The 20,592-nt window shown below is 40.7% G+C and overlaps 1 protein-coding gene and 1 long non-coding RNA gene across 7 annotated transcripts in view; one reads left to right on the forward strand and one right to left on the reverse strand.

Moving 5' to 3' along the window:
- ACOT12 (acyl-CoA thioesterase 12) overlaps window positions 1-11,375 on the reverse strand; it is a 52,073-nt gene extending 40,698 nt beyond the window's left edge. The window contains exons 1-4 of one of the 6 annotated variants that reach the window (XR_009694223.1): window positions 10,997-11,375; window positions 9,001-9,048; window positions 6,515-6,567; window positions 2,527-2,596 (exon numbers count right to left, since the gene is read on the reverse strand). Coding sequence is in view for 5 of the 6 variants with exons in the window: in XM_061151935.1 (XP_061007918.1) it covers window positions 2,527-2,596; window positions 6,515-6,567; window positions 9,001-9,048; window positions 10,997-11,232 (407 nt within the window). In the remaining variant the exon portion in view is untranslated. The remainder of the gene's footprint in view (window positions 1-2,526; window positions 2,597-6,514; window positions 6,568-9,000; window positions 9,049-10,996) is intronic. The other 5 variants (XM_061151935.1, XM_061151936.1, XM_061151937.1 and 2 more) reach the window with 5 other exon arrangements.
- LOC133062654 (uncharacterized) lies at window positions 11,348-13,332 on the forward strand. The gene is made up of 3 exons (XR_009694224.1): window positions 11,348-11,471; window positions 12,249-12,293; window positions 12,752-13,332. It is a non-coding gene; the product is annotated as an uncharacterized LOC133062654 (long non-coding RNA).
- The last annotated feature ends 7,260 nt before the right edge of the window (window positions 13,333-20,592 follow it).

A 20,592-nucleotide genomic window follows, 5' to 3' on the forward strand; every position in this document is an offset into this window, starting at 1 on the left:
ATGGATAGACATACAAGCAAGCAAGCAAACAAATGGAATAGCTTCACTAGGCTTATAGGAGCACTCTGTTGCCAGATGATTCATTCACTCCACATTATTTCTGGAACTCTGATCATGTAACCACAAGTTGTTTCAAAGCTTTTGAGTTTAGGCCCCTCAGTCACCTAAGGGTCTATCCAATATAAGCCTCCTCAATTTTTCTCCCTTACTTCAGAGGTGAACTGGTGAAAATCTGTACCTCATTTAAGGCCATATTAAATACCACCTCCATCATGAAACACTCATTGATTCTCTAGTCAACATGTACCTCCCAGAACTTATAACTCACCCTAGGCATGCATCCTCTATTCTGATGACTATGTATTTGTCTGACTTTCTTACCAGACTGAATTACTGCCACACTCCAGAATTGTGTCATAATCATTCACATATTCTCTTGAGCCTAGACCAGTACTTTTGGTATATGCAATATATATTTGTAGTTAAAAATATCTGATACGGCTTTTAACCAAATTATATGGCTTTCTATAGGTAGCTTTCAATTTTCTTATTTTTTAATGGTGTGGGTCCCATGTGTTTTAGTGGCCACAAATCCTTTCTGATAACACAAACACAACATAGTACAAATGGCAAACTACAATCCAACGCTGAGATTACTTGTTAAGTCTAAGTTATAGAATTTAGGATTGGAAAGTATATAATAGATATTTTATTGTAATATACTGTTGGCTTTCCTAAGCTTAATAATGGTGCTTTAATGTGTTCTCAAAGAAGTTTGCATTTTCAGTAATCTGTAATTTTGTTGAGATAAAGACACATGTCAGCTTTTTCTACTTGAGGGAAAAAAAATCACATAGTGTGCACTTAGTCAGCAGATCGTCATCTGTATCTACAAATCTCTAGAATGTCAAAGGCTCTTTCAGACACTGCAGCAGACAATGAGAACAAGTGTCAGGAGACGTTCAATAAAGATTGCTGATCACAAAGATAGAAGAAGTGGGTTGGGGAAAGCACTGGATAGAACGTAAGAAGATCCAGGATGTAAGTGTCCTCTGACCTTTGGCTGGCTATGGGGCTTAGGCCTCAGGTTCTTATCAGTGCAAAGATGACTGCATTGAGTTCTAAAGGTCTCGCCGTATCTATGATTCTAATGCCTACCAAAAATTTCTTTTGGATTAGCTTTGAGGGTATAATTTTTATGTGTGTGGTTTTATTTAACTTAATTTTGTTTGTATATAAATGGATAGGTGCCAGATAGATAAATGTAAGTTGAAGATTGGAGAGATGAACTGGGCGTCTCAGTGGACAGACTCCCTAGGGTTTGAAAACTGGTGGCAACTATGCCATGATCCTTGGGAAGAGTCCCAGAGTAGCAGCAGACAATCTTCTCTTTCCTTTTTTTTTTGTAAGTTATGTTTATGTCTTTTAGGATCAAGATATTCAGAAAGAAAAAGAGATACAAACATAAAATCAAATAAATAAAACTATTTAATGGACCCTAGTTCATTATAATTACTAATATGACCTCTTAAAAAAACATAATTCATAATTCTGCCACCAGAAAGGTATAGAAATAATGACCAACCCTGTATCAGTGAACACATTAAACAGGGAGACAGCAGATTCAAAATGTGGTAAACTGTATAGGACAAAAGACCAGGTTTCTTTAAAAAATAAATTGCAAGAGAAAAGAAGAAAAGGAAAATTTTATGTTAAAGGTCACATCAGCCATATTGGTTCCTGATTCAATAGACCAATTGTTTAAATTAAAAAACAAACAAACAAACATTTTTTAAGACTATTGGGAATGATAGTTTTTGTTAATGGTATTGTGTCTATGTTATTATGTTTTCTAAAAGAGCCCATTTTTTAAGAAATATATATGAAATATTCAGAGATGATTATGGGATTTGCTTAAAAATAGTCCAGGTGTGTGGGGGATTATGGAGGGGTACTGATGAAACAATATCATCCATGAATTGATTATTGTCATAGTTAGGTGTTGGGTCCTTGGGGATACATGGTACTATTCTCTCTTCTTTTGTATATGGTTGAAAGATTTGTATATCTTGAAATTTTCTACAATAAGAAATGGTAAAACATACACACTCCCACATATAAAATGTTTTTCATAATTTAACATCCCTACTGACATTAATTAATATTTACCCAACAACCTAATGATGAAATTCACCATTTTAGAGATACTTATCATTAATTATTCCTAGTAAAGGAAGAAGCCATTTAAGAATCAGCTTTTAGCAATCCTGTAATGCCTTATACCAAAAGGCATTTAATGCTGAGAGCTATTTCTTAATAAATCAGTGCTATAAATTTTACACTAAGAGTATTTACTAAAAGTAGGTCCTGAAATTATTATTATCTACTGATTTACATTGGCTCAAATACTACTTATTAACAAATTGGATCCCTGACTCCAAATGAGTAAGCTTAGGTGCCACAAATACATGTTGTAAATGAACTAATAAACCCAGGGGAAAGGCATGATAAAGCAATGCCACTTACCTAGCTGTTGCTTCAAACTGTATGTCATCCACTGAGGCTGTGACACAGGAAACACCAGCATGTTTTTCAGCTTCAAAAAATAGGTTAAAAATAAAAAAAGGCTGGATTAGTTATGTTTATATACTTCAGCATGCAGGAAGAGGAACAAAACAAGTGGGTTTATTCTAGTAACTCATCCCTCTATTCAATACAGGACCACTGTGCCCACCCTTCTGAATGAACTGGATTGATAACAGTTCCTTTGCTTGATACGTTATTTTTCTACTGCATGGAAATTACTGTACTTCCTCCAACGTTTTTTTTTTTTTCCCTTTATTTATTTATTTATTTTTTCAGTGGGTTTTGTCATACATTGATATGAATCAGCCATAGATTTACACGTATTCCCCATCCCGATCCCCCCTCCCACCTCCCTCTCCACCCGATTCCTCTGGGTCTTCCCAGTGCACCAGGCCCGAGCACTTGTCTCATGCATCCCACCTGGGCTGGTGATCTGTTTCACCATAGATAGTATACATGCTGTTCTTTTGAAATATCCCAGCCTCACCTTCTCCCACAGAGTTCAAAAGTCTGTTCTGTATTTCTGTGTCTCTTTTTCTGTTTTGCATATAGGGTTATCGTTACCATCTTTCTAAATTCCATATATATGTGTTAGTATACTGTATTGGTCTTTATCTTTCTGGCTTACTTCACTCTGTATAATGGGCTCCAGTTTCATCCATCTCATTAGGACTGATTCAAATGAATTCTTTTTAACGGCTGAGTAATATTCCATGGTGTATATGTACCACAGCTTCCTTATCCATTCATCTGCTGATGGGCATCTAGGTTGCTTCCATGTCCTGGCTATTATAAACAGTGCTGCGATGAACATTGGGGTGCACGTGTCTCTTTCAGATCTGGTTTCCTCAGTGTGTATGCCCAGAAGTGGGATTGCTGGGTCATATGGCAGTTCTATTTCCAGTTTTTTAAGAAATCTCCACACTGTTTTCCATAGCGGCTGTACTAGTTTGCATTCCCACCAACAGTGTAAGAGGGTTCCCTTTTCTCCACACCCTCTCCAGCATTTATTGCTTGTAGACTTTTGGATAGCAGCCATCCTGACTGGCGTGTAATGGTACCTCATTGTGGTTTTGATTTGCATTTCTCTAATAATGAGTGATGTTGAGCATCTTTTCATGTGTTTGTTAGCCATCTGTATGTCTTCTTTGGAGCCTCCAACGTTTTAACTTACACTCTCTTTGATTTGAAATTTAACACCAATACCCAGCATATCTAGCTACTTGAATAATAACTTCAGTAAGTTGGTGTCAACTTTAACTATTTTGTCAAGTACTACCCTTCTTTTTTTTTTAAAGAGGGTATCAGAGCTGTAGCTATTATCCACATAACCAATAGCTGAATATATTTAAACCACTTAACCAGTGTAAGCACTGAACAGTAAAGAAGACTTCAAGGTCATACCCCAAATCAGAGAGAAATGTGTCTTGGCATCAGAGAAATAGAGATGGGCATGTAGTAAGTATTTAATCATTATTTACTTATTACTACTAAATCCATATGAAATTCACTTGCATTAATTATGCAGGAGGAGGAAAGCGTTGAGTAGGGTGAGAGGTTCGGAAGGAGCTCCAATTATTTCCATGGTCCCCGTCTGCATTATTTAATTCGTTGAGTTTTTTGTTTTTTATTATTGTTGGTTTTACTTTATGTAAAAGTAACAGAATTTATCCTCTTTGGGAAAATTTTTGACATGTGTTTTTTCCAGAATCTCATTTTGAGGAACAATTAAAACCTAAACAGACTGACTGCATTAGCTTTTTAAAGAAATTTTAACTCCATTTTAATTTTGCAGACTTCACTCCTAGTGCCATATTATGAAAAAGAAAGAGATAGTGAATTATACTGAATCTGCATTCTCGGTGTATAGAGGATTGCTTTAATTGTAATATATATTGACAGTCCCAGGTAAAGAGATATGATAAAGTACTCTAGAGAGCAAGTATGTGAAACATTCCTCCCTATGATCTAATTCTGTAGAAAATGGGACATTCTGGTTTTACTCACTGGAAATAGCTATTCTTCCAAATATGCACATGACCTCAGCTGAGTAACTAGAAAACTAACCATAGCAGAACTGTGTATGTGAGTGATGGAGAGGGGAGAATGGGCTTCCCAGGTCTGAAGTTTCAATTAGAGAAAAGACACATAAAAATATTAGACTCTAGAAATGCTCAAGGTGGGCTCAGTTCAGTTCAGAGTATCAAATATTTGTTAAATTCCCATTGATTTTCAGACACTTTGAGCTGAATCAGTCCTATCTTTTAATGAGTCTACTCAGTGACAGAGACCTAGCCATAGTCAATGCCCTTTTTCTGGAGAATGATTGGGACTCTTGCAAATATATGCTGTAAAGTGTTGACTAAACTCATTCTGGTTACCTGACATGAGGGAATGATATGTTTATTAAACTATTCTTGTCAATAAAGTGTAACCCTGTAGCCAACCAATTTGGTAACCAACATGAGTTACCAAATTTTGAGTGATTTAAATGATGACTGAAGTGCAAAAAAAGACTAACTTTTTATTGTGTATATTGGGCATCTTCTATGTGTATGTAGCACTATACCAGATTGCATTAGGGATCACAAAGAAACATAATCATAATAATAATCATTTATTATTGGCCTGGCACTGAGCTAAGTATGCATATTAATTACATGAGGTTGATACTGTTAATAGTTCCATTTTACAAATGAGGCAATTTTGGCTTAGAAAGATCAAATACATTGTTCTAAATAGTGATTTTGACTGTAGAAGCAATAGAAACTCTGAGAAAAAAGGCCAACCAAGGAATGCTCCCTAGAGAAGTTCTTGGCTGAATATGGGCTTCAGGGACTCAATTGCCATGGTCTATATTATAGACTTTCAAGGGCCATTAAATTAAAAGTGAAAAATTAAAATATGGGAAACCAACATAGGGCCACAAATTTTACGTGTGATCATTTTTCTTTGTAATTGTGACAGATATGAATTCGACAGGACCAATCTGTTCTGGTTCTTTGTTTTAATTGTCCTTCATGCAGTATGCCAGTAAAAGTGGAGGACCTCTAAAGCTATTTCTGATTTCCTGGGAAAACTGAGAAAAGCTGAGGAATAGTAGCTAAGTGGATGTAATCCAGGAATGATGATTGATCAAAACGATGGTGACTTCTTCATTCCTTCTTTTAACTAATATTGATTAAATGCTTGGGCTCCAAAATCACTGCAGACGGTGACTACAGCCACAAAATTAAAAAACGCTCCTTGGAAGAAAAGGTATGACAGCATGTTAAAATGCAGAGACATCACTGCCAACAAAGGTCCATATAGTCAAAGCTATGGTTTTTCCGGTAGTCATGTATGGATGTGAGTTGGACCATAAGGAACGCTGAATGCCAAAGAATTGATACTTTCGAATTGTGGTGCTAGAGAAGGTGCTTGAGAGTCTCTTGGACAGCAAGATCAAACCAGTCAATCCTAAAGGAAGTCAACCCTGAATATTCATTGGAAGGACTAATGCTGAAGCTGAAGCTCCAGTACTTCAGCCACCTGATGAGAAGACTGTTTGCAAAAGACCCTGATGCTTGGAAAGACTGAGGGCAAGAGAGGAGGACAACAGAGGATGAGATGATTGGATGGCATCATTGACCCAATGGAGATGAGCTTGCGCACACTCAGGGAGACGGTGAAGGACAGGGAGTCCTGGTGTGCTGCAGTCCATTGGGTTGCAAAGAACCGGATATGAGTTAGCGACTGAAGAACAACATCCTGTGCTGTGCCGACCTCTATGTAAAGTCCTGGAAATGTAAAACAGCCACTGTCCTTATTCTCATGGAGTGTAGTGGAGGAGCCAGACATTAATTAAACGAGTACATAATAACAAAATAAGTTAGGTGATCTGAAGAAAACATGGATATTTTGAGGGTCTGTAACTGAGGAACCACACCTGGGTGGATGTCAAGGAAGGTGTCCATGTGGAGAGGATGCTTGAAGTGAGATCTGGAAGATGAGAAGGAGCAGAAACAGTGTTAGGTGCTCAGTCGCGTCCGACTTTGTGACCCCATGGACTGTAGCCCGTCAGGCTCCTCTGTCCATGGGCTTCTCCAGGCAAGAATACTGGAGTGGGTAGCCATATCCTTCTCCAGAGGATCTTCCCAACCCAGGGATTGAACCTGGATCTCATGCATTGCAGGCAGATTCTTTACCATCTGAGCCTCGATGAAAGCCCTAATTTTAATGAGGTCAGTGGCTAATTCTAATCCTTGTTTTCCTATATATCATAAAGTGTTTTTCTCTACTTTCAAGATTTTCTCTTCACCATAGTTTGTCGATGATGTGCATAAATGTGACTTTCTTTGTATTGATTTTGCTTGGTGTCCTATGATCTTTTTGAATCTGTGCAATCTTGTACCATATTTGGGAAAATTGCGTCTATTATTTCTTCAAATATTTGCTTTTCTCCCATGCCTTCTCTTGTCTATGGGACTTCAATTATAAAAGGCATTTTATGCATTTGATTTTTTTCATAAATCCCAGACATTTTATTTTTTAAATTCCTTTTTTCCCCTGTTCTTGAGATTGAGTAATGTCTATTGATCTTTATGTTTAGTAACTTTACTCAGTCACCTCCATTCTTTGTTTAATCCTATTAATTTCAAATACTATAACTTTCAGTTCTGGAATTTCCATTGAGTTATTGTTTTTATAGTTTCTATTTCTGTGCTGAGATTTACTGTGTCTTTCATTATGATCATATTTTTCACTATATTCTTGAGCAGAGTTATGACACTCGCTTTAAAAATCCTTGAGGCTTAATTCCAGCATTAAGTCTTCTAGGGATTAGTCTCTACTGTCTGTCTCTTCTCTTAAGAATGGGTCATGCTTTCATGTTTCTTTGAAAATCAAGTAATTTTGGATTGAAGCCTAGTTATTATGATTGATATGTTATAGAAATTGTGGGTTCTTATATGGTCCTCTGAAGAGCATTGTATTTTTTTCCATTGGGTAATTTAATTAAGCTCACAGTATAAAACTGTCTCCCTAGAGGTGGGAGATCAGCTCTTTTAATTATTTTGGCCTCAGCTAGGAAGTCTGGAGTCTGCCTGTGTATACATGGCTCAGGGTCACCAGAGAGCTGAGCAAAGATTATAGATATACTTTAGGGTTCTGCCTCTCTGCCTCTCTCTTGTCTTGAATTTGCCCCCTCACATTCCAGTAGCTGTATTTCCCCCAAATCCTCTTCAAATCAGCAAGTCTGTGGGTTTCCCTCAGAAATTAAGCTGGGAGAATAGTGGATTCTTTCTAAGGAAAGAAAGAAGGTCTTAAAATCATTAAAAAAAGACAAACAAAAAAAGATAAAGTTTCTTAGCACCATTCTGTTCCTTTGAGTGTTGATTTCCAAATGTTTTAAGCCTGCTTTTGTTCACTTTTCAGCTCCCTTACGTGGCTTTTATTCAGTATTTGTTCCAGAGTTTATAGTTGTTATCTGTGGGAGATATTTTTCTAATAGGAGATACTTACCATGTTAGAAGAGGAACATCTATAGCCTTTGGTAAGGAAGACAGTGGGACAAGATGAACAGAACTAGTGACATGATCAGATAAACACCTTCAAAAAGTACTTTAGATGCAGTGTGGAGAGGAGACCAGAATGAATGGAGAAGACCAGTTTGGAAACCACTGCTGAAGTCCACATGAAAGATGATGTTTATCCTGCACTAGGTGGTGGCAGTGGAGGCTAGCAAGATGCTTGGGTTTGAGAGATTGCTTCAAGGGAACGTTGATAAGACTTGGTTCATAGATGAGATATATGGATGGAGAAGCAAGAATCAAGGATGGTTGATGCCTAGATTTTTGGCATGCATCACTGGATATTTGGGTGCCATTCCTGAAAGAGTGAACCCTGGAAAAGATGCACAAATGAAATAGAGAAGGAAATGTGAGTCTGAGATATTTTAAAATATGGAGGGTGGAGAATGACTCATAGATGGCTTAAAGCCTCTAGGATTAAGATATGAGAAGAATAATGGGGCCACTGACAGAAATGAGGTCTAATGGCAACATGACAGTGAATGTGTTTAATCTTCCTTTAGATATTGAGAAGGCATTTTGGAATCTAGCAGTGCCTGGGTGTCATGGAAGTACTTTGGGGCCACAGTTGTGATCATTATTTGTCATAGTAATGTGTCTACACAGAAATGTGGGTCACTTGGAATTCCGGTTGGAAAAATGCCAGAACAAAACAGGTTTTTTTTTTTTTTTTTAAATTACTCCTACTGTATTAAATATAATGCCATGATGGAACATTTCTCTGCCAAAGATTCAGTTACACCTTGGTATAGCTCAGTTGGTAAAGAATCCGACTGCAATACAGGAGACCCTGGTTCGATTCCTGGGTCAGGAAGATCCCCTGGAGAAGGGATAGGATACCCACTCCAGTATTCTTGGGCTTCTCTTGTGGCTCAGCTGGTAAAGAATCCACCTGCAATACAGGAGACCTGGGTTCAATCCCTGGGTTGGGAAGAGCCCCTGGAAAAGGGAAAGGCTACCCACTCCAGTATTCTGGCCTGGGAGAATTCCATGGACTGTATAGTCCATGGGGTTGCAAAGAGTCAGACACTGAGCAACTTTCACGTTCACTGGCTAGATAATGTCCTTTGCTTATGTGGTGTCTTTTCTTACTGCAGAGTGTTTAACACAGGTATTAACCATGTTTCCAAACCAACTTTGTCATAAAGATTTCTTCAATATTGTATTATTAATAATATAACTATTAAGGTCCACAGTAATTGGTTATCAGTTGACTCCTGCTGTGGTCTGAGTTTCCAAAGATGTAAAAGCATAGAAATTTTTATGAAAATTGCAAAAGGGCAATTGTTCCTTCATTACAGGACAGAAGCACTGAGTGAGGTAACTTTAAAAGTCACTTCAATATTCACATGATGAATTCAGTTGCCATGGAAATAGGCATCGTTATTATTAGCAACCTCCATAATTTCTATACTGGTTTCTCCTCCATGTGAATTACATTTGTATTCATGTCGCCATTATTATGTTATTATAACCAACCTCAAATCCTGATTAAACCTGTTAAGACAGAAACCAAACATTCCTATCAACAAACAGAAATCAAACAAACTGGCATCGGATATATGACTGAATTTTGTGGGTGGTTAACACACAGGGGATTAGAAATTGTATGAACACTCATTGAGGAAAGCAGGGATTTGTAATCAGCTGAGCTTTACTTTTGTCCTCTGTAAAATAAGAATCCTGGGATACGTGATCTTAAGCTCCTTCCAGCTCTAATATTTTATCCTCACATAGTTTACTTAAAATGTACATCTTCTGAGTCTATTAAGGATTGTATGCAAAGCCTGGCCTCCTAAATAAGACTGCCGGTTCTGGACACACCCGTTCAGTTACCCATCCGTATAGTCAGGAGGCTTTTGTTTAGTGCGTAGTAACCACTAGAAAACTAGCTTTAGTTTACATGCTAACTGGCCAGTCAGGAAATCAAAGGTGGACATACTAACACACAAAGTAATTGCAGATTGTGTTAAGCGGTGTGAAGGAATGCAGAAAGGAAATGTGACAAAGTGATGAAAGCGTGCAAGTGCACAGCAGGTGGTTAGGATAGACTGCTGTGCAGAAATGGTGTTTCGTGGAGATGGAATGCAAGGAAGGGCCAGGAGAAAAGTGCAACGGAAGAAAGAACAGCAGGTGCAAAGGTCCTTCGTGCAGGCTACACGAGGGTGGGGAAGGCAACAAACTGAATTCAGAAGCAGATATGGGAGATGGGTGATGTATTAAACTGAATGTTAGATCTGCAGAAATGTAAGCCAATACCAGTTCTCTAAGTACATTTATGTTCTTGTTGAAAATAGTTATTTTACAGTAAAAATACGTAATGGATTGTTGTTATTTTCAAAAGAATTATTTTAAAAAATTTCACATATGGTAAGTATGCATATAAAAAAGAACCCACATGAAAGTTCTCTTGGGGCCTCACTTATTTAATGGGATAAAAGACCAAGAGGTTTAAGAACCACTGGTCCAGGACTTTCCCAGTACTGGATAAACAATCTCAATCACTATTTCCCAGCTGCACAAGGTTTAAAACTCTGTAAATACCCTCCTCTCCTTCCTTCTCCCTCCTTATCCATTCCGGGTCCTGGGGTGGCGCAGACCCGCACCCCACTGCCCCAGATCTTTTGCCATCCTGACCTCTGCCTTCCTGACACCCGCCATCCTGCATCTCCACATCCCAGCCCACTTCCCAGGCACTCTCCGCCATCCCGGACACTCGCCTCCCCAACATACACTGGGCCCCTCAGGTAGGGCTCCCGCATTCCGGACCCCGGAACCCCCCCCCCCCCCCCCCCCGCCCCGGTCTCCCTGGTCTTACACCCGCCTTCCAGCACTCCTACCCGCCAGGCAGGCTGTGATGTCGATCCACTTGAGCAGCTGCGCTGCGCTCAGCTCGCCCCGGGGGTTGGCGTGCGCAGGCTGGATGGCCTGACTCATGCGCACCTCCGCGGGCGCCGGCCGCTCCAGCTCCATGGCTCTTCAGGAGTGCGAAGCGACCCGGCCTGGGCGCCGCCTGGCCACCCGCCAGGCCCGCCCCAGCTCCAAAGGGCACTGAGCCGCTGTCCCCAGTCCGCATCCCGCACCCTGCGGCACCAGGAGGTGAGATTTAAGGGGCCAGGAATGTCGCGAGGAGAGTGAAAGGGACTCTTCACTGAATCTGGGGCGACCGAGGTTGGCAAAGCTGGAGCCAGCTCGGGTTTCTCACCTATGAAGGGGAGATAGCACTTATCTCAGAGGAATGTGCAGAGAATTAGTGAGATGAAGTACCAAACTCACGGGCGTGTGCCTGGCTAAGGGGACATGGGTGTTTGCCAGGTAAAATAGGTTACTGTCTGCCTGAAGAACTTGACAAGTGATGGGGAGTTAATAATTAATTAGTTAAATTTTCTCTAGAGAAATGTAGACCTTTCGCATTAGAAGTTGATTTTTAAAGTATTTGACTTTTCTTTCTTTTTTTCTGCTGTACACTGCCAAGTAGGGTGGGCAATCACTCCTCCCATTCCTAGTTCAAAATCCACCTTCTGGTTCTTAGGATAATATGATGGCTCAAAAAAAGCCCCTCTGTTATTCATCATTTTGTTATGAAATTACCCCACAGCCAAACAAACAGAGGAGCTGATTTTTGCTGGCATATCAGAGTCACCCAATAAGAGAAGGCAACCTTTTGATTTTAATGTAGAGAATAAATTGTTGCTGCGTTGCAAATGAGCTCAACAAATCCCAAGAGAATTTCTTCTTGATGAGAGAATGTAGAATATTAAATAAGATTTCTCATTGTTAACCTTTCGCACACATAAGCTTTCTAGAGCTGAAATCAGTGATTCTACAAAGCACTCCCCATTAAGAAAACAGTGACAGCAGAAAACCTCCAACATATTGTAGAGCCATAGATGTGATATTAGAAGGACTGGCTGCATCTTGGAGGGCATTCAGGGGTGAGGAAATGGGTGCCTGGAGCAGTGTGTCAGGCAGGCAGCTGATGTGAAGGGGCAGTTAAGGTAGTTGAGCACCTGACTTGAACTCAGGACTCCTGACTTACCACAAAGTCTAATAGACTCCAACAAATCAGTGCTGCTTTTTCATCCCTTGCAGATGGCCTGCTAAGCCCCAACTTGGAGCATCTGAATGGAGATTCTGGTAATTTTGCTTCTTTTTTAAAAGCGCTTTTAACATAAGAGAGGAATGAAGGAAACATGGACTTGATAGCTTTTCAGGATCCTCTGTGGGTAGGTTTCTGTCCCACATGAACTTAAGAACTGGATGCATTCAGTTGGGTAAGTAGGAAGTTTGACTTCTATAAAATGACTTTTTTAAACAAATTAAAACTTATGCTTCCAGGATGGTCCCCTTATAAGTTGATTTTCAAATAACAGTGTTATTGCTTTTACCACTTTTATCATTCCTCATTAGAAAGTGCCTCTAGAGTCCTTTATAGCATCTTGGCAGATTGGATTATTACTCAGCAAATACTCACTGCGTTGACTAATAACTCCACTGGAGGTGCTTACTGGTGTGTGGCTTGGCCACGTGACTTGGATTTTATAGAATGTGAGGAGGTAACGGTGTACCAGTTTGAACCTAGCCCTTGTTTTTAGGGACATCTGACCTCTGCAGTGAGAAGATGCTGTGCCTGAGCCGCTGCCCCACGAGCATCTGGGTGCCGGGCTGCATTCACGTATCGCGGAGCCGTTCCAGCCGACCTGCAGACTTGCAGCCTGAAGCTGAGCCATGCAGCAGACATGCAGAGGCCTGAATGGGATTTGACTGCTTATTTTTGTCCGTCACTGTGATTGGGGGGTTGTTACACAGCAATGCCTAACAGTTACACGTGTGAATTTCATTTATTAATATTTTAGAAAATGTATTAAGTTATTGGAAATAAAACATGTGTTTAGGCTGGGTTTTATTGTTTGGGGTAAAAAACGGTGACTAACATAATAATATGTATGTACTTGCTTTATATGTATACTTGACTTTTCAAAATGATTATCTGGAAAAGGACAGCATGCGTCTGTATATGTATATCTAGGAATGTATGACCAAAGAAGCAGACAAAGTATACAAAGTCACCGTTATGCTTTGTTATATGTATTATCTCCTAATTAGATGTCTTGATTATGGTTTCTTAGCTTTTGTTGGTTTTGCACCAATTTTCAATTTCATAGCCTCTGCCTGAAACTACTGTTCTTATGTTTTGGTTTTTTTTTTTGAATAGCATCAGCATGTGTGAACATTTGCTATATCCTTTATCTGTCAAAGATTTCTGCTATTATGTTTGAAGAAAAGGCTTCCATTTTCCCATTTCTGTTTAGAGACATCTTTTGAAGATGAGCTGGCTCTGAAGCCAGCTTGATTTTAGAAGGTCATGCGCAAGAGCAGGAGAGCTGTTCGGGGAGAGTAGAGAGAATATGATAATCACTAGAATAATAAGAACATCTTAGGATGTTGGAGTGGGAGGGAAATGAGATAGTCAGACCCCCTCCTTCTGGACATGAGGAAATGAGGTATTTACCCTGGGTCACATTGCAAAGTTAATGGTCAGGCTCTGAGAAAAGTGAAAACAAGGAACATGAAATGTAAGAAAAGAGAAAAAAAAGTGCTTCCCCTCAAAGCCGACCCTCCATCAGAAATTTGAGAGCAAGCAGTTTGTTTGGGAGAAAACTGCAGAAAGCACTTGTAGGAGAGTCAAAGTGTGGTCCCCAGACCATCGGCATCAGCATCACCTGGGATTCTGTTAGAAAGGCAGAATCGTCCCACCCCTAGCTTGCTGAGTCAGAAGCTGTGTATTATTACTATTCCCAAATCGTAAGCATATTAACCTTTGTGAAGAACCTGCCGGAGTTATTCCTCCCAGCGAAGTGGGAGCTGGGATTTTTACCCTCCAATTCCCACCCTTCAGTGCTGAGGGCTGCTTCCCAGCTGAAGTCCTCAGCACTTGTGATTTCAGGGCGAGAGCAGCTCTGGGCTGAGCGCTGTGCCTCCATAGGGAGGGAGGAGGCGGTCAGCTTGTTCGGAAGCTGGGATGGAGAGCGCCGAGGGGCTGCAGGCAAGGTGCCGAGAGCATGATACTTTCTGTCCTGAATGGATGCCCAGAGACTTCCCAGGGGCAGCTGGGAACTTTTTCTTCTTATGAGATGAACCCCAGGCAGAGGGTCTGGTAACAACATATTTCATACAGAGATGAACTTTATTAGCTAGCAGTCTCTATCTCCACCTTTGGTATAGGTTAGGAACGGTGCCAGCTCAATGTTTTCAAAGTCAAATTTATAGGGATGTGGTTCAAAGTGTAAATATGAAGTTTCTAAACAAAAAAATTCAGAGTTGGTTTCCATATATTTCAAGTGCCAGCTTATTGCCTGGAGCACCGTCTTTGCTCCTGGACCCTCTTCTTGGGGTCACACTGACCTTAGGAAATTGGACTGTCCCATTTAGCATCTGAAGCCTCGAGCCAACCTTCCTCCTGTTTGTTCCCGGGCCTTCTGTGTCTGAAGCTCTCAATCAGACAAGCGTTAGGTGGACAAGCCAGGTGTCACCTGATGTGGGGAGTGCAATACTTTATTTTTTGAACGGAAGCCATGTGTGTTAAGTCCAGTTTTTTCACTTCACAGGGTTTGCTTGGCCTCACCTTCAGGTGGCGTAGTAGTAAAGAATCTGCCAGCTAGTACAGGACAGGCAAGAGACACAGGTTCAATCCCTGGGTCGGGAAGATCCCCTGGAGTAGGAGATGGCAACCTACTCTAGTATCACTTGGAAAATTCCGTGGACAGAGGAGCCTAGCAGGCTGCAGTTCAGGGAGTCACGAACAGTTGGACACGACTGAGCACACACACACGCCTTCTTCCCAGACCTGCTCAGTGGAGGCTCCCGGACACCACATATTGACAATATGCTGGACTCCAGGGTTTGCTTTCAAATATGGAGTCAGCTTTGTATCTCTGGAATAGCCCCACTTGGTCACGGGGTTTAATTCTTTTTACGTGTTGCTGAATTCTCTTTGCTACTATTCTGTTAAGGATTTTTACATTTACAATTTTGAGAGAAATTAGTCTGTTCTCTTTAATTTAGTGTCTTTGGTTTTGGTGTCAGGTTCATAAAATGAACTGGAAAGTGTTCCCTCTGTATTCTAGAAGAAATTCTTGTTCAAACATCTGTTAGAATTCTGCAGTGAAGCCATCTGAGCCACTCATAACATGCTATACAGCCCTATAAAGTATATTATTGTTAATTAATATATTAATTATTATTATATTAATAATTACCATTTTGTAGATGAGGAAACTGAAGCAACTAGCCCAAGATCACACAACTAGGAAATAGTAAAGCCAGGATTCAAACCCAGTAGTCTTGCTGCTGTCTCAACTAGGCTGAGAAGGTGACCAGTGGGGTCCAGTTCGGTTCAGTCACTCAGTCATGTCCAACTCTGTGACCCCATGGACAGCAGCATGCCAGCCTTCCCTGTCCATCACCAACTCCTGGAGCTTACTCAAACTCATGTCCATTGAGTCGGTGATGCCATCCAACCATCTTATCCTCTGTTGTCCGCTTCTCCTCCTGCCTTCACTCTTTCTCAGCATCAGGGTCTTTTCTAAAGAGTCAATTCTTCACATCAGGTGGTCAGAGTATTAAGAGTTTCAGCTTCAGCATCAGTCCTTCCAATGAATATTCAGGACTGATTTCCTTCAGGATTGACAGGTTGGATCAATTAGGAAATAAGAGATGACAGTTTACCTAGATCTGTCTAACTTCAAAGGTCATGCTTCTTCTAGTCCAAGCTAGCTTCATTCACTCATTCATTCATTCATTCATTCAATCAGTACATATTTATTGAGTGCCTACTGTGTCCCAGGGACTGTTCAGGGCATTGGATAAATGAATGATGACTGAAATAGATTTAGTCCCCAACTTTATAGAGTTCATTGCTTAATAAATAATGTGTGAAAGTGCTACAAAAATGTAATTCATTCTAATAAGTATGAAACAATGATAAACATGTATGGAAACTAGCTGATGGCTGTGGCAGCTCCTCAGATTATATCCTGCAATTGACCGTTTACTAAAATTGAAGGTCACTCCTGACTTGTGTTTTTAAACAATCACAGACCTTCAGAACAGTGGAAGTACCATACAAAGATGTGCTTGTTGCTGTCCAAGTGTCACTGCTCTTAGGCCTTTACTGTGGACAGAGCTACGAAGTGTATGTGTTTATCTGTCTATAGTGGGTTGAATTATGATCCTCCCCAAAGATATGTCCCTGTCATACTCACCAGAATGGCTCCCCACAGGCCCATCCACAATGGGTCTAGATGTGGCTATGACTCCACAGTGAGAGAGAGAGAGAGCAGGGGCCAACCCCCATTGAGCTCAGAGCTCACCCTGCAGGACCAAACACATCTTTAACCATGAGGAGTCATCAGCCAGGGCTTGGTGACTGGAGCGATGCTGTAAGACTAAAACCAACCTATTTCATTTAGGAAGAGGCCTGTACCTAAGCATCAGAGGCATTTCCTGGTGGTAAAATGGATATTTATTCCCTATTAGAGAGATATCCATCTGCTGCGAAAAAGCTCCAGATTAAATTTCAAGGATGAAACAAGATTTGTCCTGACAGGTATATAGATCCTCAAAGAATATGTAGTGACCTCTTATAAAACAGCCTAAAATTATTTTTTATGGCAGTTCCCCATTTTGTAAAGAGCCTTTATGATTTCTGCTTAATAATACACTGCCTTAAATTTAGAATTGTTTAATACCAGCATGTCTTTTCTAAGGAGATTCATGCATCAACTATGTCATTGAACATACTGTTTTAAATGTATAATATCGACCAGACACTGGGCTAAACATAGGTAAGGCCCCCATTCTCGGGGAACTCTGTCTGGTGTTTAAATCAGCAACGTGATGTGAAAAGGGCACATCATAAGATACTGTACATAGTGCACACAGACATTGAGAAGGAGAGGCTTTCCTGCATGTGGCCATCCCCAGAAAGTCTTCATTGCTCTGTCAAGCAAGCAGCAGGACCTATGCGTCCTGAGCAAAGGTGAATGTTTTTGGGGCTCCCAGAGTTGGCTAAATATGTTGAACCAGGCTCGACAGTGGGAAGGTGCAAAGACTTTGCTGCAAGGTTGGGACGTATGGTAAATGTTTATTAAGAAGGTTCTGTTATGGACCCGCCTCTGCTTCTTCCTTCCTCGTGACCTTGGTTAAGCTCTATAGTCTCAGGAGAGAGCATCTGTCTGACTAAGCTTAATTCACATGTCTTCTCATGGCTCTAGGACTGGGGAAGAGATGAGCACAGGAGGGGCAAAATCTTTTTCTCTTGGTTTCAGTAGAGATTGAGACAGGTACCTGGAATTACTTTCTCATGAAGATCAAAGACACTAGGGGAGAAATTATTCCCCCAAAAGAAATTGATCTCTGATTAGGAATGGAGAATGGAAGCTAGATGAATTTTTAGAATTATCAGTGACTTGTACAAAGGCATCCAGGCATTGGTAAGACATAAGGAAAGGCAAGTTCTTGATAATGTTGATCAGTGGCTGGATCAAGCCTCACCTGAAACCAACATACTTTGGAACTTTCCAATTACATGACCAGATAAGTCTTTTCTATGGCCTCTTCTCCCTCACTTTTTTTTTTTGCTAAGACAAAACAAACAAACAAACAAAACATGTTTGAGTTGGGGTATCTGTCATGTGTAACCAAAAGATTTCTAATCAATACACACCCACTCCCCATTGTTCTTACACAATTGCTGGTAGTTATTTTTCTTTTATTTCCTATGAAAATATTCATTTCTATTTTTCCAGTCCCTGAGTGACATCCATACTGCTCATTTTTAGCTCATATCAGGTGAGTGACACCACTCCATAACAACATTTTTAAGTCACTTTTTTTCAAATAGGTGATATACTTTTATAACAATGTTTGATTACAATGCTTTGTAGCATCCTAATAAAACCAAGGTAACACACGTTGGAAGTGGGTTTTTTTTTAGAGCAATTTTGAAATGTTTTTCAACCATCCAGCTGACTGGGCTAGAGATGCGAAGCCTCCACAGTCATCAGTGTGTCTTTATATCAGGCAACTGCTTGGTCCCCACCAGGTCTCCCCGGCCTGAGCCTGCCTGGGTGCTATGGGGTATACACAGCAGCATCAAAGAGATCCAGGTCAATTCCTGTCCCTACAGGAGACTGAAAAAGTAACCTGACTTGATATAATGCCACATTATCCGGGGGAGGCTTTAGTTACTAATTAATTCACAAGAGAGTCTGCCTAGGACAGCCACTTTAATTATTGCAATTTTTTAATGAGGAAACTAAGGTCAGAAATTTACTCTGCATTTTCCACCTAGTTCAGTTCAGTTGCTCAGTTGTGTCTGACTCTTTGCGACCCCATGGACTGCAGCATTCCAGGTTTCTCTGTCCATCACCAACTTCCAGAGCTTGCTCAAACTCATGTCCATCAAGTCGGTGATGCCATCCAACCATCTCATCCTCTGTCGTCCCCTTCTCCTACCTTCAATCTTTCCCAGCATCAGGGTATTTTTCATTGAGTCAGTTCTTCGCATCAGGTGGCCAAATTATTGGAGTTTCAGCTTCAGCATCAGTCCTTCCAATGAATATTCAGGACTGATTTCCTTTAGGATTGACTGGTTGGATCTCCTTGAAGTCCAAGGGACTCTCAAGAGTCTTCTCCAACACCACAGTTCAAAGGCTTCAATTCTTCAGCACTCAGCTTTCTTTATGGTCCAACCTAATCAGTAATCAAGTTGTCCACCTAGTCAGTAATCGAATCTGAATTCCTAAGTAACTCTGCTTCTTGAGTCACTCATTCAAGGTACTGCAATCCTTGCCATTTGCCATGTTATTTTAATGTATTAAACAATATCCTAATACTTATCATTTAGCGTTTGAAAAGAAAACAATGTCCCATAATGTAGATACTGACATCTCTTGGATTTTTCCTTTAGGATCTTTTTCTCTTGATTTTATCACATGCAGAGAAAACAGAAGAGAGAATTAAATTTTCGTTAGAAGACAGTAATTCATAGGTCAGAAAAATCTTGGTTTACAGATTGGAACTAATGAGGACAAACATTTTAATAAATCTTAGAAAAAATGTATTTCCTACCTGTTGGAATTACAACTGTCTTGCACATTCTCTCCTCTATAGAATCACATATGTAGTCTGGGGTACCTAAGGAACATAAACATAGGCCATCATTTTCTTACTCTTTAATTCTAATTACTTGAATTAGGTCAGCAGAAGTTTGGAGGCAAAAGACATAATCAATTAATCTTTCAAAATACTAACATGAGTGGGAGTAGGTAGCCAAGTGGGTCCCTCAGCAAATGTTGAGAGCTTATCCCTGTTAGGGCTTACATTCTGGTAAGGGGAGGCAGACGCTGATAAATATGTGTCTCTCTGTGTGTGTGATGCTTTGGAGAAAAAACAGGAGAGGGGAAGAGGTAGGTGGGCATGGTTGCAACTTTACACCGTGTGGTTAGGAAAGGCTTCCCTGAGACCCTGACAGTTGAGTAAAGGTCAGAAGGAAGTGACTGAAGAGCCATGAGGTCTCTCTGGGGGAGCAGGTTGTCTTTAGGGGTGCTCCCTAATGCCCCTGTCCTTCTTTTGTTCACATGGTGGGACTGCATCTCATATCTCCTGGAGTGTGAACTGATTTGACCAATGAGACGTAAGTAGTAATGGGTGAAGGAAGTTAAGAGTCAGGGCATGACTTGTCATGTTCCCTACTCTTCAGACAGTGGGATCCACAGAGAAGAGTCCCCTGAGGATGCATCTGGATCGGCATATCATGGGCCGGAAGAAGAAGAAGAAGAAGAAATGAAGTCACTCAGTCGTGTCTGACTCTTTGCGACCCCATGGAGTATAGCCTACCATGCTCCTCCATCCATGGGATTTTCCAGGCAAGAGTACTGGAGTGGGTTGCCATTTCTCTTCATGGGCCAGAGCCAACAGCTAACCCAGAGACTCTGCTGGTGTAACCCTGAAATGTGAGAGTTGTTTATCATTGTGGCATTCCCTAGGTTGTTCTGACTAATGTAGCTGTGTTCTGGATGAGGGCACAGCAATGCCCAGGCCCTTAGCTACGAGTGTACCTGGTATGTCTGAGGAACAGTGCAGAGGCGGTGTGGAGCGGATTGGGCAAGAGAGTCCTGAGATGATATCAGAAAGGTGATGAAGGGTGAGACAGTTTGTGCAGGGCCTTCAAAGCCATTGTAAGGACTTTTGCTTATAATCTGAGTGAAATAGGGAATTGGGGAGTTTTGAGCAGAGGAAAGATAAGATTTGCATTGCTTTTCAAAAGCATCATTCTAATCGTTCTGTTGAGCATAGATTGCAGGGGGCAAAGTGCAAGAAGGGGAGTAAGGAGACCATTGCAGGTCATGGTATGCTTTCCTGATGGAACCCA

The sequence above is a fragment of the Dama dama genome, chromosome 9 (assembly GCF_033118175.1).
Source record: "Dama dama isolate Ldn47 chromosome 9, ASM3311817v1, whole genome shotgun sequence".
NCBI lineage: Eukaryota > Metazoa > Chordata > Mammalia > Artiodactyla > Cervidae > Dama > Dama dama.